The 25,862-nt window shown below is 41.3% G+C and overlaps 1 protein-coding gene across 8 annotated transcripts in view; it reads right to left on the bottom strand.

The window, feature by feature from the left end:
* MAPK10 (mitogen-activated protein kinase 10) overlaps positions 1–25,862 on the bottom strand; it is a 351,274-nt gene that overhangs the window by 178,077 nt on the left and 147,335 nt on the right. For 5 of the 8 annotated variants that reach the window (XM_069743349.1, XM_069743340.1, XM_069743351.1 and 2 more), the window contains exon 2: positions 8,988–9,059. In XM_069743349.1, the coding sequence (XP_069599450.1) occupies positions 8,988–9,059 (72 nt within the window). Of the gene's footprint in view, positions 1–8,960; positions 9,060–25,862 lie in introns of all 8 variants that reach the window. The other 3 variants (XM_069743360.1, XM_069743352.1, XM_069743350.1) reach the window with 1 other exon arrangement.

Here is a 25,862-nt window from a genome sequence, read left to right on the forward strand (position 1 = left end):
CAGACCAGATACATAACAACGCTGTGGTGATTTAAAGTTACACCTACAGCGTTGTTAATGTATCCGGCAGAGAGAAATGGGCACTATACCTTTAATTTGTGGGCCCTGGTGCATCATGGTCCCGACGTCACGTTACACACTGAGCACTTCCTCATTCTGGAGGAGTGTGGCTGTGTTGTCGTCGGGCGGGCTGAGGCAGAGAGCAGGAGAAGTGAGGAGACTGCACATCAAGTGAGAAGAGGCTTCAGGTGGCTGCATCTGCCGGCGCTAATTCAGGTCTCTCCTCCTCCCCCCTGTCTGGCAGTTGTGCAGCTCTGTGCTCTTAGTCATAAAGAACTGTCACTCCAGTCCTGTTGGACTCAGTGGGGGGCAGAATGCTGGACAGAGTGGGGGGCAGAATGCTGGACAGAGTGGGGCAGAATGCTGGACAGAGTGGGGGGCAGAATGCTGGACACAGTGGGGGCAGAATGCTGGACACAGTGGGGGCAGAATGCTGGACACAGTGGGGGCAGAATGCTGGACACAGTGGGGGCAGAATGCTGGACACAGTGGGGGCAGAATGCTGGACACAGTGGGGGCAGAATGCTGGACACAGTGGGGGCAGAATGCTGGACACAGTGGGGGCAGAATGCTGGACACGGGGGAAGACTGTGAGACCCGGGGGCAGAATACTGGACACGGGGGCAGACTGTGAGACCCGGGGGCAGAATGCTGGACATGGGGGCATAGTTGGAGACATAGGGGGCAGAATGGAGACATGGGGCATGATTGGAGACACTGGGGGCAGAATTGGAGACAGATCGTGCAGGATCATGGGGCAGGATGGATACGATGGAGACAGATGGGGCAGGATGGAGAGATCACATGGGGCAGAATGGATACTCATGAGGGCAGGATGGGAGAACATATGGCTGACGCCAGGAATGAGACACACGGTGGCCAGGATGGGGAATATTATTACCATAGGGGCTAATTTAGGGATATTATTACTGCAGTGATGTATTTATTTTATTTTTTAAAGACACGGTTTTAAATGGGGGGGGTGGTCCTGTTACTATGTAGAGTGACACTATGTCGCCTCTTTTTCTTCATGTGGTGTAATGTAGAAGTTGGGAAAAATTAAGTAATGTATTCTACAAGCAGAGCTCGAGATAACTGTGTTATTTCCTGCAGAGACGAGTCCTGGCTGGATGAAGTGATGGCGGTCTGGGCTGGATGAAAGATGAAGGACTTCACCTAGAGACGTCACTGGTGAGTCAGTGTGTTACCTATACACTGACACTATACACTGTATACTATATACAGAGCTCCTGTGTATAATTTCACTAGTGATCACTGTATTATCTGTACACAGACACTGCATACTAAGTACAGATTTCCTGTGTATAATGGCACTTATGGTGATAGTATGGTGCTTTTTTTTTAATTACTGATCAGAATTGTAGTATTCAGTCACTATGTGGTGGTAATATGTGGTCTGGACATGGTGTTGCGGTATTTGTTCCTTGTATGTATGTGATATTATTCGATCACTGTGGTGGTAATATGCGGTCTGGACATGGTGTTGCGGTATTTGTTCCTTGTATGTGATATTATTCGATCACTGTGGTGGTAATATGCGGTCTGGACATGGTGTTGCGGTATTTGTTCTTTGTATGTGATATTATTCGATCACTGTGGTGGTAATATGTGGTCTGGTCATGGTGTAGCGGTATTTGTTCCTTGTATGTGATATTATTGGTCATTTTAAAAATTGAAAACTAAATAAAAATATACCTAAATTGTATTGCATATTTTAACAAATATTTAATAGGTTACAGTAGAGTAAGGCCCGGCCAAAAGTGTCTACCGTGTTATGGTGGCGGCTTAAAAAATCTTTTGGCCAAAACAAAAGCTGCCGGCTATATGTGTTATCTGGTGATGGGAACTGTCAATGTGTGATAGGTGAGAAGTGGAGTTTTTCCAAGAGAGAGCGGTGGGACTGTGGACAGTTCGAGGGGTGGAGCCTAGAGGCGGGGCTGGGGTGGAGCCTGGGCGGAGTCTCAAGGGGGCCCCGAAAATTTTGCCAGTATGGGGCCCCGAAATTTCTAGTGGCAGCCCTGAAAGATGGTAATCCAGAAGGGCTAAAAAAGATAACAGTAAAAAGTCTTAAATATGGTAGAGTAAAAGTGATTCAATACTTTAAAGTCATTTTCACATATTTCCCCTAGGTTCTTGCCATAAAGAGCACATCAGATGACATGTTACAATATTCTACTACAGGAAGTAATCTGTCACCAACTTTTCTCAGACTCATATTTGGACCGTGACTTTTTAACAAAGTCATGGCTGCTAGCTCTGCTAAATAAAATCGGGGACTAATGAGGCTTGAAATGACAAATGTACATCCCTCTATAGAGATTTGGGGAACCTCATTTAAATAGATATTGATTAGCTAGAACACAACAGTCATCTGCTTGGAGCCCTGCTTAAATGGAACCTGCTCAAAGAGAGGAGGCTACACAAACCCTTAAATGGAACCTGACTGCAGGAATTACCAATAGGAGGTATGGGGAGCACTTTATGGGGAGCACTATGATAAATTCTCCCTGCTCTTCATATCTGATGGGTAGCGGACTATTCAGGGGATAACTGTCATTCATTGCTACAGCGCGATGGGACCTTGCTCACAGAGGCGGGGATTGACATCATGGCTTGTGTAGGAAGAGCAGGGGGAAGAGGAGAAGTCCTTATTCTTTGCCCCCCTGCGCTCCCGCTGCCCCGGAGACATCACACAAACCAGTGGTCATTACATGTATGTGTAATTCTTTTTGACTATGTTGCCGATCTTTTTTGAACAAAGGAAAAGTGTATCCCATAGACAAAATATGTATTTACAATTATGTATATGATACTACTGTTCGTGTGGTTGTGTCATTCCCTGCTTTGAGGACAGCATAGGATATTTTAGGGGTTCATACTTTTGTGATTTTTGTCTTTGAAAGGGATCTTAACCTTGTGTTTTCTGGTCTAATTCTTAGAAGTTTAAAATGGGTAATTCTACCTCATTGTGGGGATATTAAAAGGATTCTCAGCTTTAAACATCTTGCCATTTTCAATATTATAATTTGTTTCGAAATAAATTTAGAATTAAACTTTATAGCGCTTCATTTTACGATACAGAATTCAGGTGAGATTGATCTTAACTTAGTAAGTAGGAATTTATTAAACCATGTACAGCATGAATCAAACACTGGCTCTGTTATTGGAAACATGTATGTACTCCTCTGACACACCGGAGCGTTTCACAGAAAACTTAGTTTAAAGAGCCGATGATGTGGGATGGATTACTAGTCCGTGGCAGGACACTAGTAGCATCTCCATTTGACTGATAGGTCTCTTTGTCTGCACAAACAAAGGGGAACACCTGCCAGTCTAGGGGAGCCATGCAGGAAAAAGTTTTGGACTAGTCATTCGAGACACGTAGTGCCCAGTCATCTTTTGAAAGTTGCAAAGGTAGGAGGAACTTTGACAACACTGATGACACACTAATGGTAAAAACAGACATACGGACAGTACACTGATGACACACTGATGTGAAAAATGGACATGCGGCTTGTACACCGAAGACACACTGATGGCAAAAATTTGTCATACAGACCGTATACTAATGACACACTGATGGTAGAAACGAACATACGGACTGTACACGGATGACACACGGATGGGTAAAACGGACATACGGCCCATACACTGATGACTCACTGATGGTAAAAACAGACATTCGGCCCGTACACTTATAACTCACTGATCCAAAACAAAGATAACACAGGTACTGTCACAATTCATTTTTGGATTCGTGACAGCTCTGTGCCACGATTCATTTTTTGGATTCGTGACAGCACTGGTTCTGCTTTAATTTAGACATTGTTTTTTCCTTTTGGGTCAGCCAGGGTTAATGTCAGTTTCCTTGCTGGCAGCTGCTTTGTTGCTGGTCAACTGATGTGAGTGATGACCACTCCCACCATTCTTTAAATCATCACATGATGCGTCAGCTGACTGTTGGTAATAGAGTTTGTCTATGAAGACCAGCCTAGGAGTTTGGAGTTCTCTGGTGCCAGCGGCGTATCTGCAGCTTCTGAGGAGTTCGGGTTCTGCTGTCTGGAGCTTGGCTGTAGAGACTGGAACCGAGTATCGTTGTTCCTTTCCTTGTTTTGCTCATGCTTGTAATTACCCCCTGTGTTGATACCATCTGCAGTGGTGAGGCTACCGTCCTTGCCGGCCAGCTTGAGACTAGGCACGTGATGGTTGTGGGGGGAAGGACCCGCATAGGGTGTTAGAGGAGCTTAGGGATTGGCACAGGTTGTGGTTAGGAGTTGCCCCATCCCTCCCTCCCTGTTAGGGCCTTCCTCTCCCCTTTTCCATCCCATTGTTTGTGTGTGTTTTGCTGTCTGCCGGACTTTTCCATCCCGAGCGTCACAAGTACAATTACTATTATTTTAACATACATATTTAAACATCAGCGTTGTGAATGAGGCCTAAGGAAGTGAGCAGAGCTACAGCATTGCAACAGTGGAGAGTCAGCATGTGATAGGAATTACTGGCAAGCATTCCCTCATCTTCATTTCACAGCGTTTCAGGAGACATAAACTGACTACCACTAAGAGAAGAGGTACTTCTAAGGTTAACAGAAAAAAAATTTGATTTACAATATTTTTTATTTTGATTACTGTGATAGGGTCTATCACAGTGATCAAAAGGAACCAATGGAAAAATGCCCTATCATTGCCGGCCGGCAGAACTCAGTGGGCACAATGCGAATGTGCTCGCCTTTTGTTTTCAGGAGGATGACGATGGGCCAGGGAACGGATGATGAGGGTCCGGCGATGGCAAAGGTACCGGGTGGCTTCAGGGGGCATCATTTCTCTCTCCTCTGACATGTAGATCATGGCAGAAGAGAGAGAAATAATTGAAACAGTGGGCACACTTTTTTTGTGATCGCCATTATTGATTAAATAATGGTGATCACGTGATCCGGCATTGGAAAATCCGGTCCTGATCATGTTCTCCGGGGTCTCAGCTACCCCCGGTAGCCGAGACCTCAGAGATTTTCCGAATCTTAGGAGCGCTACAGCCTTATTCCCTTATACCCTTACCGGTCACCGCTATAATGCGTATCAGCAGTCGTTAAGGGGTCAATTGTGTTTCACCATTTCCCTATACTTGGAATATTTTTGCCATTTCCCCTTACTCTATATGATAAAATCAATGATGTTACTCAAAATTGCAACTTGTCCTGAAGCAAACAAGTCCTCATATGTTGGTGAAAAAATTAAAAATGTTATGGATCTTGGAAGAAGGAATGGAAAATGAAAAAGCAAAAACAAAAATTGTCAGCATGCTTAAGAAGTTAAAAATAAATAAATAAAATAAAAATAAAAATATTTGTTATCACTGCGTCTGTAAAAGACTGCATACGGTACAGACCAAAAGTTTGGACACCTTCTCATTTAAAGATTTTTCTGTATTTTCATGACTATGAAAATTGTAGATTCACACTGATGGCATCAAAACTATGAATTAACACATGTGAAATTATATACTTAACAAAAAAGTGTGAAACTGAAAATATGTCTTATATTCTAGGTTCTTCAAAGTAGCCACCTTTTGCTTTGATGACTGCTTTGCACACTCTTGGCATTCTCTTGATGAGGTTCAAGAGGTAGTCACCGGGAATGGTTTTCACTTCACAGGTGTGCCCTGTCAGGTTTAATAAGTGGGATTTCTTGCCTTATAAATGGGGTTGGGACCATCAGTTGTGTTGTGCGGAAGTCTGGTGAATACACAGCTGATAGTCCTACTGAATAGACTGTTAGAATTTGTATTATGGCAAGAAAAAAGCAGCTAAGTAAAGAAAAACGAGTGGCCGTCATTACTTTAAGAAATGAAGGTCAGTAAGTCCGAAAAATTGGGAAAACTTTGAAAGTGTCCCCAAGTGCAGTGGCAAAAACCATCAAGCGCTACAAAGAAACTGGCTCACATGAGGACCGCCCCAGGAAAGGAAGACCAAGAGTCACCTCTGCTTCTGAGGATAAGTTTATCTGATTCACCAGCCTTAGAAATCGCAGGTTAACAGCAGCTCCGATTAGAGACCAGGTCAATGCCACACAGAGTTCTAGCAGCAGAAACATCTCTACAATAACTGTTAAGTGGAGACTATGTGCAGCAGGCCTTCATGGTAAAATAGCTGCTAGGAAACCACTGCTAAGGACAGGCAATAAGCAGAAGAGACTTGTTTGGGCTAAAGAACACAAAGAATGGACATTAGATCAGTGGAAATCTGTGCTTTGGTCTAATGAGTCCAAATTTGAGATCTTTGGTTCCAACCACCATGTCTTTGTGCGACGCAGAAAAGATGAACGGATGGACTCTACATGCCTGGTTCCCACCGTGAAGCATGGAGGAGGAGGTGTGATGGTGTGGGGGTGCTTTGCTGGTGACACTGTTGGGGATTTATTCAAAATTGAAGGCATACTGAACCAGCATGGCTACCACAGCATCTTGCAGCGGCATGCTATTCCATCCGGTTTGCTTTTAGTTGGACCATCATTTATTTTTCAACAGGACAATGACCCCAAACACACCTCCAAGGAGGAGAGTGATGGGGTGCTACGCCAGATGACCTGGCCTCCAGTCACCAGACCTGAACCTAATCGAGATGATTTGGGGTGAGCTGGAGCGCAGAATGAAGGCAAAAGGGCCAACAAGTGCTAAGCATCTCTGGGAACTCCTTCAAGATTGTTGGAAGACCATTCCCGGTGACTACCTCTTGAAGCTCATCAAGGGAATGCCAAGAGTGTGCAAAGCAGTCATCAAAGCAAAAGGTGGCTACTTTGAAGAACCTAGAATATAAGACATACTTTCAGTTGTTTCACACTTTTTTGTTAAGTATATAATTCCACATGTGTTAATTCATAGTTTTGATGCCTTCAGTGTGAATGTACAATTTTCATAGTCACTTTTGGTCTGTACTGTATATACATCTCTGCCTGGATACCAATCAAAGGAACATGCTGCTTATCGATCGGCTGATTGAACCACAAGCAACAAGTACCCTTCATTAGTAACCGGGTTCAGCTCTGTACATTTGTCCAGGAGTGTGTATTGATTGTATTTCATTTACTTGAATTAGACTGAGCAGCAATTAGATGCAGTACCAACACAGCAATGGGGGGAGGAATTTTGATTAGAGTGCAAGAATATTGTGATTAGATTCTCTAGGATGAGGAGAAGATGGAGAAAAGAATGTATCCATCTTCTTCATTGTGTCAGTCCCTGGAAATCGGACTGCACTCAGATGTCTGTAAAGTAAGCTGCGGAGACACCATCACGTGTTTCTCAACGCAAGCAATGAATAGCCAGGCCTTTCCCCGGGAAGGAACAACCACAGGAAGGGCAGCATCCAATAAAGGAAAACATCCAATAAAGGAAAACCAACTATGCCCAGCATGGTATCCATCCACAGACAGCTGTTTCGGGGTTTTTGCCCATCATCAGTGTGGAGTAGGAAACTGGCTATTAGAAGCAGTGCCTAGTAAAAGGCTGTGAAGGTACAGCAAGCAATGAATGAATTTGAATATTTGCCATAAGGTTCTGGAAAGTGTTCTGGATCACTGCCTTGAGAAACACGTGATGGTATCTCCGCGGTGTTGGATGTTTTGGTCTCCCCGAGGTCATTCATCTGTACCTTTACAGCCTTTTACTAGGCACTGCTCCTAATAGCCAGTTTCCTACTCCACACTGATGAGGGGCAAAAACCCCGAAACAGCTGTCTGTGGATGGATACCATGCTTGGCATAGGTGGTTTTCCTTTATTGGATGTTTTCCTTTATTGGATGCTGCCCTTCCCGTGGTTGTTCCTTCCCGGGGAAAGGCCTGGCTATTCACTGCTTGCGTTGAGAAACACGTGATGGTGTCTCCACAGCTTACTTTACATGCATTAAATGGGGCAGCACGGTGGCTTAGTGGTTAGCACTGCAGCCTTGCAGCGCTGGAGTCCTGGGTTCGAATCCCGCCAAGGACAACATCTGCAAAGAGTTTGTATGTTCTCTCTGTGTTTGCGTGGGTTTCCTCCGGGCACTCCGGTTTCCTCCCACATTCCAAAGACATACTGATAGGGAATTTAGATTGTGAGCCCCAAGCGCTGTGAAATATGTTAGCGCTATATAAAAATAAAGATTATTTATTATGCATTTGCATATTTCCCATAAGGGATGGGGGCAGTGTTCTGGATCACTGCGTTGAGAAACACGTGATGGTGTCTCCGCGGTGTTGGATGTTTTGGTCTCCCCGACTCAGATGTCATCCGCCAATGGTTTCCATGGACTCGTGACTTGTATGGTCGAGTATGATCCGGATATCAGATCAAACTTGGGCATGCATCGATTTTTTTTTCTCTGACATGTGCATGGCCCTATAGAATAACATTGGTCCCAGCGCGATCCGGTGTTTTGTTGGATCGCACTCAAACCAAAAATACGGCCATGTGCACGAGGCCTAAGGATAGGTGAAAAATATTGTATTGCCGGCAAACTATTTTAAATCAAATGATGGAACTAAAATTAAATGTTTAATATTGAATTAGGGAACTAAAAAGAAATACAGGAAACATTCTTTTTAAAAGGTATAATGTCCCAAATGACTGCTTACATGGTCACATTTGCCTTGGTTTGCAGAAGAATGAATGCTATCCTGAACCCACAAAAAGTTTTGCATTTTCTTCTTTAATTATCAGTCAACTTTAGTTAGGTTACAGTTCATTACTCTGTAATAATTTCCTTGGGCAAATAAAAATACATCACATAGTGTGTAACTTTCATTGCAATGTAACATTGACAGTCTCACAAATGAAATTAGGAAACGGTGAAATGATAGAGTGAATATTTTGGAAGGAGAAATGGAAGTACAAATTCATACGGTACCTTGTTTTACCTGTAAGGAACACACACCTGACAAAAGGCAATTTTTACATCCAGGGTAGGTTCACTGCAGTTGTACAAGAAATGTCGGCTCATAAATACCTACAATGGAAAACGGAAAAAAATAATTAGTTTGACAAATATAGAAATATGTGGCCAATTACAATGTTCTTCGCACTTTATTACTGTACTTGGTTTTTATTTATCTTTTAATTTACTTATTTCACTCACAAATACAGCGCCATTAATTTCACACACATTTTTCGGCACTGTCCCTATTGGGGCTCACTATCAGTCTTCGGAGGAAACCGGAGAAGCCGGAGGAAACCCACACTAACACAGGGAGAACATATTAACTCCTTACAGATGTTGGTCTTAGTGAGGTTTGAACTCAGGACCTCAGTGCTACAATGCTAACCACTAAGCCTCTTAGCTGACAATGTACTTGTAAATTTCAATATTGCATATTCTCTTGTTCCCGCAATAACCAAATTTAGGGGATCCTCATGAACGCTTTCCCTACCTCAATGATATTTGCGGAGGTAGACCAAGATCTCTTTACTTCTGGGCTGTTGTGATCTTGTAGCCAAGATTTGATTCCCCCATTCCAGGTATCACATGTTGGTACAACCGTCTTCTGGGGTTCTGTACTCTTGGCCAGGTTGGTTCCATGGTAAACTAGGGTTCAACATGACCTTACGTGGAATTGGACTGTCCTACATCAACTAATCTACTATATAATTTAGTAAACTTTAGGGGTTGTTTTGGCAAATCTCATTCGTACTGACACTACTGTACATTATAGAAAGTATTAGTTAAGATTGGTCACTGTCAATCTAGACACTATGTATAAATATTACACATTGGCCTAAAGACATTAACAGAACGCTAAAAGCAAAAACATTCTTCCCCCAAATCTCTTCTTTTTTGTTTACATATGGTCTCGATTTGTGACAAATTGCGATTTTTTTCTACATATATCCAGGTGAGCATTTTTTCCCCTTTGAGTCACACACCTTAGGGTCTGGCTGTAAGGTAATTGGCTGCAGAAAAGACCCTTTCCCTCTGTTCTGTTAAAGACCACCCTTAATCGCTGTCCCTTTCAGCACACTATCGGCTGGAAAATGATACCGGTCAGGAAAAGATTGAAAGGGTTGTCCCAAATTAGAAAAAAAAAGGTCTGTTACGATGAAGACACCGCACCACATCGGTACATGGGTTCAGTCTAGAATAGCAGCTCAGTCCATTTGTCTGATGTTAGAAAACCCCTTTAACGTGTGTATTTGGCAAGTTTTCTTAAAGGGAAACTTATGCCAGGTTTTTTGGACTTAAAATAAGAGCAGCATAATGTAGAGACAGAGACTCTGTTTCTAGCAATGTTTTACTTACTGGGCTACTTGCTGTGGTTTGGATAAAATCATTGCTTTATCAGGAGATTATCAGTAGATGACTAGTAAACCTGATTCCTTGCTGTTGTCCATATACATGGACTCTGTATACCTCTGCCCCCACCAGTGATTGGCAGCTTTCTGCCTATGCGCAGTGTACACAGAAAGGGGCCATTAAGTGGTATGATTATATAGAGTCCAGTATGGAGACAACTAACCGATCTCAAGAAGATAAAACAGCGATTTTCTAAAAAAAAAACGCAGCCTAGTAAGTGATACATCGCTGGAATCAGACTCTCTGCCCCATGTCGTGTTTCTTTCAGATGGGGTATTAAAAACCTGGTTACAGATTACCTTTAAGGGGTTGAGAGGAAGTTAAATGCTGTCCCCTGAATAGCTAATAAGTAACATATTTTGAAGGGTAAACGTCCACACACCAACCACATAAGGTAGTGAAACAACTATTGCTATATTATGTTAAAACAGTAAACTTTTGTAATAAACTAATGTAAAATGTCCATTTGGGCTTTGTGACAGGCCATACCATCTAAAGACACAGAATGCAAATCAATTTTACTACATCAAGTTTATCATCTAGCGAGGGGCCATTTTTCCGTCTCCGTAGGCTGGCATTGTGCCAGGAATGGAAATTGTCACTTTTTCAACCTCTGTACTAAAATAAATTAAACATTCAGCTGGGGATTTGCTTCTTCCTGAACCTTTATTAGATTTTCAAGAGCAGAGATTGCAGATAGAGCAGGAAAAATAAATTGATCTTTTCTATGAGGGCTGTGTTTCACATTCATGATGGATTTGATGGAAATTGTGGTCCCTATTGGTGGTCAAATAACAGAGTTTTCCTTTGAAGAAATTGTAGTTCATTGATCTTTTGAATTATTCTTTGTGGGAATATATGTGGCTTCTTCTTTCCGCTTTCTTTTACTTTAGATAGAGAGATAAGGAAAGTGGCAATTCATTATTCAATATGATGTTTCTCTCTAATGAAGACTTGATATTTTAAGTTGGAAATACATGTTTATCTCTACAGGATGTGATATATACATACCACATACCAGATACCACATCAATATAAGTTTATTTAGAAGATATAGAATCCATAGTTTTTACTGGATGTATCAATCAAAAAAAAAAATTAGAAGATACAAATACGGCTAATTTTGGCCATCAGAATGAAGCGTATTTTTAACGTTGTTACTTGTTTATCATTTTTATTCACTGATGTTGCTGAGATGTTTTGTTTTTAGCATTTTCTCATCTAAAAAATAGATTTTAATTTGTTTTCATTTCTATCCTGCTATTATTTGTTATGTTTTAATATTACATCTTTCTTTTAAAGCCCCCAGGTATGTTCTAAATTTGATGTGACGTAACAATTAATGGAAGACCAATAAGCTTAAGCCTTAAGACTTACGTTTTTATGCAAAATAAACATGTATATATATATATTTTTTTTAAACGTTATTATCGTATATACTCGAGTATAAGCCGACCCGAGTATAAGCCGACCTCCCCTAATTTTTCCACAAAAAACTGGGAAAACTTAATGACTGGAGTATAAGCCTAGGGTGGAAAATGCAGCAGCTACCGGCAAATGCCAAAAATAAAAATAGATACCAATAAAAGTAAAATTGATATCAGTAGGTTAAGTGTTTTTGAATATCCATATTGAATCAGGAGCCCCATATAATGCTCCATACAGTTCATGATGGACCCCCATAAGATGCTCCATAGAAAATATGCCCCATATAGTGCTCCATAAAGTTCATGATGGGCCCCATAAGATGCTCCATATTAAAATATGCCCTATATAATACTGCATAAAAGGTTAATGATGGCCCCATTAAGATGCTCCATAGAATATTATGCCCCATATAATGCTGCACAAAGATTGATGGCCCAATAAGATACTCCATAGAATATTATGCCACATATAATGCTGCACAAAGGTTGATGGCCCCATAAGATGCTCCATAGAATATTATGCCCCATATAATGCTGCACAAAGGTTGATGGCCCCATAAGATGCTCCGTAGAATATTATGCCCCACATGCTGCTGCGATAAAAAAAATGACATAACCACCTCTCGTCGCTGGGGTCTGGTGCCGGTGTCCTGAGCAGGTGGGGACACCGGCGTGCTATGGGAGCCAGGTGCAGGAGTCGCCGCAGGCTCAGGCACCAGGCACTTGCAATATTCACCTGTCCCCGTTACACCGCCAAGCGCCGCTGTGTCTTCTGGCTCTCTGCAGTGACTGTTCAGGCAGAGGGTGCGCACTAAACATGTCATTGCGCCTTCTGACCTTGAAACGGTTTGAAATACTCATCTTTCCTTGTTTCCCGCTAGCTGAAGTCCTGTCTCTTCTGAGTCTTCTGGCTCTGACATCTCAGGGCAGAGGGTGAGATGGCATCACTACAGCACGTTCTTTGCGCTGAGCAGTGCAGAGGGTCAGTAGAGGCTGAAGACATGAGAGTTGAGGAGACCAGAGCTGCAGCCAGCGGGGAACGAGAGGTAAGTATTTGATTATTTATTTTTATGTATGGAGCCCATTCTGTATGGAGCATTATATGGGGCCTATTCTGTATAGAACATTATATGGGACCCATTCTCTATGGTGCATTATATGGGACCCATTCTCTGTGAAGCATTATATATGGTCCAATATTCTGTATGGAGCATTATATGGGGTCCATTATTCTGTATGGAGCCCATTATTGTGTATGGAGCATTATATGAAGGCCATTATTCTGTATGGAGCATTTTATGGAGCCCATTATTCGGTATGGAGAAATATATGGGATATGGGGTCAATTATTCTGTATGGAGGACTATGGGGTGCCAATAATACTGAATGGAGGACTATACTGTCTGGTATGAAATGAAAACTTTTGAATTCTCCCCAGGGTACGCACTATGTGCTGCAAGGATTCGCCGGTTTCTGAGCTATCGTAGAATTTAGAATAGATATCACTCATGTATTGTATGAAAAAAGTAAAATCTTTGGCATTGTACTATATCTTTCTGCCATATCTGTGCATCATGAATTCAGGTATGTGTTAAAGGTGTCCACTAAGACTCTTTCGCCCGGGGCCCACGAAAACCTGAAGCCAACCCTTTTTTATATGTTGCATGTGTACCAACTCGGATTCCAGCTCAATTTGTTAGTTGTTTCTTGGATTTTTGCATTTTATGCAGGTTAAGGGGTGGACTCCTTTCTTTCAGCAGGACATTACCTTAAAAAAGATTTCCAAGGCTGAGGTGTCCAGAGTTTGGGTCCCAGTCATCTGTCTGCCCTTATTTACAGAGGTCACTTCTGACACACGGTAAGGTTTTAATATTAGACAGTTTAGCACCGTCCAAAATACGGTCACCTTGCGGATGGTGGGATGGCTTTTATGCTTTTTAAAATCAAAAACACTCTTACTAAGAATCTTGTTATTTAAATGCACTTTTGCTTTTTGCTTATTTAGCTACAGCAGGGTTTATGCTCATTTTGTTTCTTGTAGGCTTTGTCTGTTTGGTGGCTAGTGTGGACAAGCGATTATATGTTGCATGTGTACCAACTCGGAATCCAGCTCAATTTGTAGGTTTTTCTTAGTTTATTCATGATGCCTGAACCACGTTATCGCAATAAAGTATGCTTTACTCTGAAACGTTGCAGTGTTTTACAGAAAATATACTTTTAAGAGATCTGCCAGGGATAATGTGACGAAGACGGCTACCCAACTGGTAGTTCCCTAGCGCCTTCTCCCCGAAATACTTTCCAAGACTGGCAGGTCAATGTCAGTGTGTGTATAGGGAAAGAAATGTCAGTCTACTTAAATGGGGAGGGGAAAAGCTTGCAGGGACCTGCTTTTAGGAATAGTTATAATCGTATCGCACTCAGTCAACTTTTAAAAGAATGTTTTCTCCCAAAGGCTGCAGCCATCAGGCTTCTTGTAAAACCGCTATTGTCCAGGGGATTGATTAGGGTCAAAGAAAGCAAACTCTCTTTGTTATTGATGGTGTCTTCAGAATAGTTTAAAACCCATTAGATTTTACAATGATGGCCTACACCAAGTAATAGACAATCAATGTTTGACTTATCAGTTTAAACATTATTGATGATAAATCCATTGGATGAAGATTTACTTTTTATAGAAAAATATATAATTGAAAAAAATGTAAATATACACTGCAGTTATGTGCCAGAGAAAATGTATCAGCAAGGTTGTTTCCTTTTGATAACATAAATTATAATCCACAGAATAAGCAGGAAGTGAAAAAATGCCAGCTGGCTTACATCGCTTCCAGATACCCAGTATGTGTTCGTTCTGGCTATACAAAAAAACACATTACTAAACCTGTTCTGTAATTATGCTGATTAGCATTGCAATTACACTTCTCTGAATTAGCAAAAACATCACCAAATCCTGTAAATTATCTAACAAATAATCTGAATTAGTCAATTAGCCATAATCCTCCATGCTTAAAGGTACCTTCACACATAACGATATTGTTAACGATATCGTTGCTTTTTGTGACGTAGCAACGATATCGTTAATGAAATCGTTATGTGTGACAGCGACCAACGATCAGGCCCCTGCTTGGAGATCGTTGGTCGCTGAATAAAGTCCAGAACTTTATTTCGTCGCTGGACTCCTGCTGACATCGCTGGATCGGCGTGTGTGACACCGATCCAGCGATGTCTTCACTGGTAACCAGGGTAAACATCGGGTAACTAAGCGCAGGGCCGCGCTTAGTAACCCGATGTTTACCCTGGTTACCATCCTAAAAGTAAAAAAAACAAACACTACATACTTACCTACAGCCGTCTGTCCTCCAGCGCTGTGCTCTGCTCTCCTCCTGCTCTGGCTGTGAGCGTCGGTCAGCCGGAAAGCAGAGCGGTGACATCACCGCACTGCTTTCCGGCCGCTGTGCTCACAGCCAGTGCAGGAGGAGAGCAGAGCACAGCGCTGGAGGACAGACGGCTGTAGGTAAGTATGTACTGTTTCTTTTTTTTACTTTTAGGATGGTAACCAGGGTAAACATCGGGTTACTAAGCGCGGCCCTGCGCTTAGTTACCCGATGTTTACCCTGGTTACCGGCATCGTTGGTCGCTGGAGAGCTGTCTGTGTGACAGCTCTCCAGCGACCAAACAGCGACGCTGCAGCGATCCGGATCGTTGTCGGTATCGCTGCAGCGTCGCTTAATGTGAAGGGGCCTTAAGCATTATCCACATCAAAAAAATTGGAATTTAAGTTGCTCAATTTTAAATAATGCCTTACTGGAAAAAATTAAATTTATACCTAATCTGTTAGATGTAATGCAGCCAGAAATCAATCACACATCTATCCTGTATGATTTGGTTGTTTCTTCTTTTTATTATAATAATGCTGGAAATTGCTGATCTTTTTTTTTGTGAATTGACTAGAACTAAAAGATTTCCAAATTTCCAAGTAATGTAAAGTTTAGAATTTGGATACAAGCGGTTTAATCAATTTGTAGACACTGCAAAGCTAGGAGGGATAGCTAACACTAGAGAAGACAGAGAAAGGATTCAGAAGGATTTAAACAAGCTTGAACAATGGGCAGCAACTAATAGAATGGTTTTTAACACGAAGAAATGCAAGATTCTACATCTGGGCAAGAAAAACAAAAATTACATCTACAGAATGGGAGGAATAGAACTAAGCAACAGCACATGTGAAAAAGACTTGGGCATACTAAGAGATCACAGACTGCAAATGAGTCAACAGTGCGATGCAGCAACATAAAACCAAACACAGTTCTTGGATTTTTTAAGAGAAGCATAGAGTCTAGATCACGTGAAGTAATTATCCCCTCTACTCCTCCTTGGTCAGGTCTCATCTGGAATACTGTGTACAGTTGTGGGCACCACAATTTAAAAAAGACATTGAAAAACTGGAGCAAGCACAGATAAGAGATATTAGGATGGTAAGCGGACTGCAAAGTATGTCCTACGAAGAACGGTTGAAGGATCTGGGATTGTTTAGCTTTCAAAAAAGAAGGCTAAGAGGAGACGTAATAGCTGCCTAAAAGTATCTAAAAGGATGTCACAGTATAGAGGGATCACCCTTATTCTAATTTGCAACACAAGAAACAATGGAATGAAACTGAAAGGGAGGAGTTAGAATGAAGGAATAAAAATGGATTAGATGTTAGAGAAAAAACTTTTTGACAGTGAGGGTGATTAATGAGTGAAACAGGCTGCCTTGAGAGGTGGTGAGTTCTCCTTCAATGGAAGTCTTCACACAGAGGCTGGAAAGACATCTGTCTGAGATGGTTTAATGAATCCTGCATGGAGGAGGGTTGGACACAATGACCTTTGAGGTCCCTTCCAACTCTAACATTCTATGATTCTATGAGTTAGAAATCATACTGGGAGTTCCTTCTGGGATAGGAGAGAAAGCACCTCCCGACTCATAGTTTGGGTATGATGTTAGTCATAAGGCTGCTGCAGAGACAGTGCCATATAAAATATTAGTAAAATAAGAAATGCTGAATATTTTGTGATTGCCAGGGGGCAGTTCTCATACAAATTATGTCCATGTTTCCATAATTTTTGTTAGGTTGTTTAGGAGGGAAATTTTATGATAATTCACTCTTTTCATAAAAAATAATCCAGTAATCAAGCACACCTGATTGGTGAAGAGAAGAAATATACAAAACTTAATTATTTCATGTGTGTAGCAGAAAAAGGCATAAAGTGCCCAATCAGGCAACGCATTTCGAACAACAGTTCTTTGAAAAGACTGAGGGCTAGACTGGAAATCAGCCTTTCAACATTTCTACTGCTGGGAACAAGGTCCAAATAGCAGACAACCTTGATCCACCCAGGAAAACATTTAACCAAATACATGCCATGTAAAATTTATTCTGGATAGCTTTGCCAATCTCATACATATATGAAAGCAATGTATATGTATTTATATGTATTCTTATGAAATGTAATGCATTAAAGCAGAGTATAGAAACTGTAATACTGTGATTTGAAGATAAAAAGAAGTTTACCTAATTTTGTTTTATTAACACATCAAAATAATCTATACTGCTTTGTAGGAGGAGAATAATAAATGTATTCTGAGTCATCATCCATGAGACTTTCCCATGAAACGTCACTGTAAATTACATTGAAATTAGTTCAAAGACAAATTACAATTCTATTAATATGTAATGAATTTCTAAAGTGCTGATTATTCAGTCACTGTAAATTTCATTTATCCTCGACATTCTCACTTTGCAAGTGAGTTCGAGGTAGCGCACCAAGTTATTAGTTTAGTCATGCATGCAGAGAAATATTAATCTACAAATCTTTTATCTTACAATCAAAGTAGATTTTTTTCGCTAATACACGTGAGATAGGTCTGCTGCTTCACATTACAGTGTGGCATCGGTAGAGATGCTAAGCAAAAAAAAAGAAAGTAATGATCCTAATCATCTCGGTAGCTTCAGCATCTGAGAAAGAAACCCATTAGTTCTCAGTGTAAATAACTCAATGACCCCTGCTTCTTGGAAGACGGGAAGTGGCATTAAAATAAGTGAAAGGTTTCTCATTACTACTTTAAAATGTGTAATGTCATCTCGCTAATTTAACATACATTTCTTTATACTAGTTTTGATTAAATGTGCAACCCAAGGAAAAATAGACTAAAAAACATGGGATGAAATACTCAAAAAGCCCCTAGGGTCCTGACCAAGGTCGGCATAAGAGAATAATTTTGGAGTACTTTACCTAAGCTTCAGTTCAGTATACACAGTATATATATACACAGTATATATATACATATACACAAGCTTCAACATAAATAAGTACACCCCAAAAGATTTGTTGGAAAACCTCTAGATTCCTTTCAGAATCAACCTCTTCTATGTGATAACAAAATACTACCACAAGATACTCCCATATGTGGGATATTGATTGCAAATAATATTTGTAACTGAGTACATCCAAAAAGGTAACTTTTCTAACGATATCAGCCAAGACCATGTTGTAAAAATAAGTACCCCGCAATGAAAGTCTTAGGCTTCTTTCACACTAGCGTCGGAATCTCCCCGTCGCAATGCGTCGGGGAGAGATTCCGACGCTAGCGTTTGCTGCATTGCACAATGGAGGCAGCGGATGCATTTTTCCGGCGCATCCGCTGCCCCATTGTAAGGTGCGGGGAGGTGGGGGCGGAGTTCCGGCCGCGCATGCGCGGTCGGAAAAAGCGGTCCGTCGGGAGAAAAAAACGTTACATGTAGGGTTTTTTTCTCCCGACGGTCCGCCAAAGCACGACGCATACGTCGCAAGACGGATGCGAAGTGTGCAAATCCGTCGCAAATGCGTCGTCAATAGAAGTGTATGGGGAAAAAACGCATCCTGCAAGTACTTTTGCAGGATGCGTTTTTTCTGCAAAACGACGCATTGTGACGGATTTAAAAAAACGCTAGTGTGAAAGTAGCCTTAGATGCAAAACTAAAGATCACTCTACCAAATTCTAATTAACAAGAATTCAGGTAAGTCTAGTTATTCGAAAAGGATATATATTTGCGCTCGGATAAGCTCCTTACTCCTACCAGTAGTTTCATTGACAATATAGCATTGGCTGACAGCAAAAGGTTAAAAACGTGCTCTGCCTATAGCCCACATGGCAGATAAATATCTGGAATACAGTTTGGGTGAATCAGGGCACTTGAGTTTTAAGATAAAAGTACCTGTTTCATGGCGGTGCTGTTCTGATCACTAAGCTCTCTGGTGCGGCCATAGAATCCTTCCGTGCTGTATAGTCGATAGTTGTGTATTTAAGTTGAAAGACCCCGGGCGCTGCCCCAGCTGGTGGCACGCGTCCCCCAGGAATCTTCACCCGCATAGAGCGGGAGTGGGATGCTGCTACAAGAAGCCGATAGGTACACTGTAGGTACAGGACCTTTCGTGATGTCACAGTCACGTGATTGCTCACGTGACTGGCTAAGGAGAGCAGGATGAACCAATATCCTACGTGTTTCGGAATACACGTATTTCTTCATCAGGGATGGTTCATAGGTGGTCCTCAGTACCTTTATAGCTAGTGGCGATCATGTGGCTTCCTCACATATTGAAAGCGAACAGCTCTATCTCGCTGTTAAGGCCCTTAGGAAATAGAGCATCTAATTAAAAAATCATTCTACTTTCTTCCCTTGACATTTATGGATATAGTTGCCCTTTCTCCAGCTCTTTTGGCTATTTTCAGGCCAGTAATGATGGTACCTTTGGAAGAGCCTCCATGATGAGTCAAAAAATGCTTTTGATAGTGAGTAGCCCAGACATTTTTTATTTATGTTCCTTCCGTAGGTGCTCATTTATTCTGACATGAAGCAGACACTTAGTTCTTCCTATGTATAATTTCGCACAGGGGCATTTAATTGAATAAATTACCCCTTCTGTGTTACATGAAATAAAATCCTTAATTTTTAGATCAGTGGTTCCATTAGAAATACTAAATTGTTCTCTTGTGTTTAATTTCCTACAGGGTTTACATTTTAAGCATGGGTAGAAGCCCAAGCAATTTTGTTGAGAGGGATTTGTAGTTGGAACCAGGAGGGAATTTGGGATAGTGGGAGCTATTTTGTTGCCCACGTTGTTAGCCTTTCTGTAAATGAAATGAATTTTTGGCGGTGGGATAGTTTTTCTCCAATGATTTTGTCTTCCCTTAAGATACCCCAGTGTCTGTTAACTATTTTCATAAAAATGTGAGAATTGGCATTGAATTGTGTAATAATCGGAATTTCAGTTATTATGTGATTTTCCTTTTTCTCATTATTTTGAAGTAGCTGTCTTCTAGGTAGTTTCTCGACTACTTGTTTTGCTTGCATCAGGGAACTCTGGGAATAACCTTTTTGGGCAAATTTGCTGGTCAAGAGGTCCGCTTCTTGATTGAAGTCCTGAATATTTGAGCAATTCCTATGTACCCGGATTAGTTGGCTCTTGGGAACGTTTAATAACCAACTTGGAAGATGGCAGCTTTTCAAAGAGATGTAGTTGTTGACATCACTGGGCTTGTGATAGGACCAAGTTTGAACAGTGCCTTGTTCAATAAAAATATTCAAATCTAAAAAAATGTATAGATTCTGAGCTGGTGGTCCCGGAGGAGGTTAAAGAATACAAATTTTTATTTAAATCAACAATAAAATCTGACAATGAATTAGGGCCACCAGACCAAATAAAAACAATATCATCTATAAAACGCTGCCATAGGACCAAGTTCACACATAGGGACTCCTGCCTATAGATGGTTTGCTGCTCCCATCTGCCCACATACAGATTAGCATAACTTGGTGCAAACCTGGTACCCATGACAGTCCCCAATTGCTGGGAGTAATAGTGCGACTCATAACGGAAATAGTTATGAGTCAATATAAAAGGCATACAGTCAAAAATAAAGGAAACTTGATTCTCAGGTAGTGTTTCCTGTTTTTCTAAAAAGAATTTTGCTGCTTCCCATCCCTTTTCGTGCTGTATGATGGTGTACAGTGAGGTGATGTTAAGTGTGCCCATAATATAATGGTCTTTCAATTCGATTGTTTCCAGGATTCTGAGGATATGAGCGCTATATTTCAAGTAAGATGGGAGCTTGGGGACCAGTTTTTGCAGGTGACAGTTCACATACTTTGACATGTTAGCTGTAAGGCATCCTACCCCCGATATGATTGGTCTACCAGGTGGGTTGGTTAAACTTTTATGTACCTTGGGCAGATAATAAATATATGGTCTTCTTGAGTGCCCTATATTGATAAAATCAAATTTCTCTCGTATACTGGTCAGATGGATCACTTAATAAAAGCATATATGTGCGTTTGCCACCTAGTAGGCGTAGGGACTCTCTTGAACAATCTCGAAGTAGTCTCGAAAGCTTGCAGTTTGTTACCATCTTTTCAGTTAGCCATTAAAAGGTATCAATCATTGAGGACTCTCAATTCTAAATATTTGAATAATCCTCAGAATTCAAAATAACAATACCCCCTTATCTGCTGGCCTAATAATTATATTTGTATTACCCTGGATTTGTTTCATGGCTTTACAATCCTCATTTGATAAATTGTGCTTGAATTTTGAGCACCTCTTATTAGAGATCTTTTTGATGTCACGTATCACGTTTTTCTGAAAGGCTTCAAATGATTCTGAATATTCCGGGATTGGATTAAAATTAGATTTCATTTTTAAAGCCGTATGTGTATAGGGATCCATACGCTGGGGAAGGTCGGTTTGAACAGTATTTGTAACTTCATTTTTTAATGGCTAACCGCCTCATAAATAGTTTATTACCTATGAAAGCCTGAAATTTGTCAAACTTTGTGCTTGGGGCATAATTTAATCCTTTATTCAGTAGAGATATTTCATTTTCGTTTAGTTTACATCTACTTAGGTTAAATATTTTTTGTTGTTGTTCTTCTCCAGTGTTTAGTTCTTTTTTATTGTGTTTCCTCCTTTTTTGGGTAAGTTTCCCGCCCCTACATCCCCTCCTCTGTATCTTTTTTGACCCATCTGACATTCTGATTCAGGGTTTCTATCCCACTTGTGGATGGAAGGTCTAATTATCCATTAAACAGGTGTCCACCAGACAGTTGACTAAAAAAAAATGGTATTACTTAACAAAAAAACTCATTCCCATTTCAAACTGTCAGCAATGGCACCACATGGAAGAGAAATGTCCCAAGACCTGAGAAAGAAAATAATTTCTTTACACAAGAAAGGTAAAGGCTACAAGAGGATCAGCAAAGTTTTACTTGTCAGAATACTGTAGTAAAAATGATTTTAAAATTAACAAAGATGAAATTGCAACCATCTCACATAGACGTCCAGGCCGGCAATGGAAGTTAACACCTAAACAGGAGTGTCTTCTGATGAGAAGGGTTGAAGAAAATCGAAATGCAAGTTCACTGTAGTAAAGTAGAAAGCCAAACCGGTACAGTATTCCCTGTGACACAAAATGGTATACACTGCAGAGGAATGGCATGCATGTATGTCACCTACAAAGGAAGACCCCAATTTGACATTTTAAGAATACTGGGCATCTATACTTTGGAATGATGAGACCAAGATAAATGTTTTTGGAACTGATGGCTTCAAAATTGTATGACATCGTAAAGGTGAGGAATACAAAGAAAAAATGCATGGTGGTGGCAGTGTCCTTATGTGGGGCTGCATGAGTGCTGCTGGTGCCAGGGAGCTATAATGACTGATGTACTGCTCTGTATTATAAGAGAAGATGCTACCTTCTCTCCAAGTCCATGGTAGATGTGTACTTTTACAACGAAGCAATGATCCAAAACTCACATCTAAGGCCAATGTTGTATTTCTGAAGAAGAACAGGATAAAAGTGATTCAGTGGCCAAGTTTGTTACTGATCTGAAACCAATTGAACACCTACGAGGAATTCTGGAGAGATAAGTGAGGCATCACTCTCCATCCAGCATCCAGGCACTAAAAGAGGTTGTATTCAGAAAAATATGTTGAAATGTCACCAACTTGTTAATTCAATGTCTAGAAGAAAGTTGGTGCTGTCCTTAAAAATCATGGAAGTCATACAAAATACTAAATATAGTTGTTTTTGATGTAGCATGTATTAATGTTTAGGGAAAATGTGGCAAAACGATCCAGCTTCACCTCTATGGGAGGTGGAGCCGCATATTCATTACTGTAATGAGCGGTAACGGTGACCGCTCAGTAGAGGAAGAAGCAGCAGCGCCGGGGAAGCAGGGACTGCACCGTGCCAGGAGGTGAGTATAGTGGGGAGGGGGAGCGCAGCGCTGCATTCACCTGTTCCCCATTCCAGCCGCCGCTCTGTCTTCAGTGTCTTCTGCAGTGACGCTCAGGTCAGAGGGCGCGATGACGTGGTTACTGCGCGCCCTCTGCCTGAACATCAGTGCAGAAGACGCTGAAGATGGAGTGGAGCCGCAACGAAGTCAGGTGAATATTAAAAGTGCCGGGGGCCTGAGCGACGGAGAGGTGAGTATGTGATTTTATTTTTTTATCGCAGCAACAGCAAATGGGGCAAGTGTCTGTATGGAGCATCTTATGGGGCTATAACGTTTGTGCAGCACTATAATGGGGCAAGTGTCTGTATGGGGCCATAATCAATGTTTGTGCAGCACTATATGGGGCAAATATCTTTATGGAGCATCTTATGGGGCCATAATCAACATTTGTGCAGCATTATATTGGGCAAATGTGTCTATGGAGCATCTTATGGGGCCATTATTAACCTTTATGCAGGATTATATGGGGCATATTTTAATATAGAGCATTTTATGGGGCTCATCATAAACTTTATGGATCATTATATGGGGCTCCTTATTCAATATGGATATTCAAAAACACTTAACCTACTGATGTCTCAATTAATTTTACTTTTATTGGTATCTATTTTTATTTTTGAAATTTACCGGTAGCTGCTGCATTTTCCACCCTAGGCTTATACTTGAGTCATTAAGTTTTCCCAGTTTTTTGTGGCAAAATTAGGGGGAGGGGGGGGGGGGGGGATCGGCTTAAACTTGGGTCGGCTTATACTCGAGTATATACGGTACTCAAAAATATACCTATAAAGAGAAAAATCAGACAAACTGAGCATTTTGCAGCGGTCTCTTAATTTTTGCCAGAGCTGTATATAATCACACTCCCCCCTCCAGCACATTTCTTCAATTTTTCACCAAGATCACTAAAATACTGCTTTTTTTTTAGAATCCTTTACGAGCAATATGCCTTTTCCTATAGTGTCTACTCCTTTTGCACTCCCAACCATTGTGTAATGTGATAGTAACCTTCTCCAGCTTTCCCAGCTTGGAAGAATATTGCATTATTGCATGCACATATTGTGAGTTCAAGCAGTAAAATGCAGCGAATCAGCAGCCTTGTAAATTGATTTTACTGTAATGGCAACACAAAAAAAACTAATGATTGCGGCAAAAGCACAGAATTTTGCAGTAATCTCAGCAAAACATTGTTTAAAGGGAAACTGCAGCATTTTCCTGTGATTACTGAGCAAATTCAGTCAGTTGTCTACTTTCCGTGCCTTACATTACTACAGAGGATGTAAGTGACAAATATTTGCTTTCATTTTCTACCCATCCTCTTGTTTGCTTAAAAGATAAGTGATTTAGGAAGAAAAAATTGTCAAATGGTATAGAGATGACCACAGCTAGGCCACATGTGTCCATGGACCCCTAGGCAGCATGATCAGCTTCTATGTCATGTACCTACTGGTTTGTAATGATAGCTCCTATGGACAGATGCTCCCATTTTCCTATTACCAGTTTTGATAAATCTCCTCGCTTGATGCATACAAGAAGGGATGAGTAAACCCGAACTTAAGAGTTCAGCGTTCGTACCGGACACGTCAAACACGGAGTTTCCCAGGAAGTCCGTTGCAATGTTCGGAGTCCCAGGGAAAGAGAGAATTTTCCAACTCAAGAGTTTGGGTCCTCATTGCCTTTAATAGGGTTTGGGTTCTTGCTTAAGTTCGGGAACAGTTCTGGTACCAGAACCAAACTTTGGAGTAGGGTACTAGAACCTGAACTTCCACGGGTCCGCTCGTCCTTACATACAAGTCATCATGACTATGGTACTCATCTGAAATCTTCAAAAATTAAAATGTATAAACCAAATTAAATGTTTCATTCAACGTCTTCTTTTTTTATCGTGAAACTTGGACTTCGATGACATAATTTTTATTGATGACTTTTATTAGCTGCTCGGCAATATTCACAATAACAATCTTTTTTTAACCCCTTAATCCCATATGACGTACTATCCCGTCCAGGTGACCTGGGACTTAATTCCCATGGACGGGATAGTACGTCATATGCGATCGGCCGCGCTCACGGGGGGAGCGCGGCCGATCGCGGCCGGGTGTCAGCTGCCTATCGCAGCTGACATCCGGCACTATGTGCCAGGAGCGATCACGGACCGCTCCCGGCACATTAACCCCCGGCACACCGCGATCAAAGATGATCGCGGTGTGCCGGCGGTGCAGGGAAGCATCGCGCAGGGAGGGGGCTCCTTGCGGGCTTCCCTGAGACGATCGGTACACGGTGATGTGCTCACCGTGTACCGAGCGTCTTCTCCCTGCAGTCCCCGGATCCAAAATGGCCGCCGGGCTGCATCCGGGTCCTGCAGGGAGCACTTCCGGGTCAGGATCAGGCTGCAGCTGCAGCTCTAACCCTGCCCGGCTGTATGTCAGATCACCGATCTAACAGAGTGCTGTGCACACTGTCAGATCGGTGATCTGTGATGTCCCCCCCTGGGACAAAGTGAAAAAGTAAAAAAAAAAATTTCCACACTTGTAAAAAAAAAAATAAAAAAAAAATTCCTAAATAAAGCAGAAAAAAAAAAATATTATTCCCATAAATACATTTCTTTACATAAAAAAAACAAAAAAACAATAAAAGTACACATATTTAGTATCGCCGCGTCCGTAACGACCCGACCTATAAAACTGGCCCACTAGTTAACCCCTTCAGTGAACACCGTAAGAAAAAAAAAA

This window comes from Ranitomeya imitator, chromosome 1 (assembly GCF_032444005.1).
Source record: "Ranitomeya imitator isolate aRanImi1 chromosome 1, aRanImi1.pri, whole genome shotgun sequence".
Lineage (NCBI taxonomy): Eukaryota > Metazoa > Chordata > Amphibia > Anura > Dendrobatidae > Ranitomeya > Ranitomeya imitator.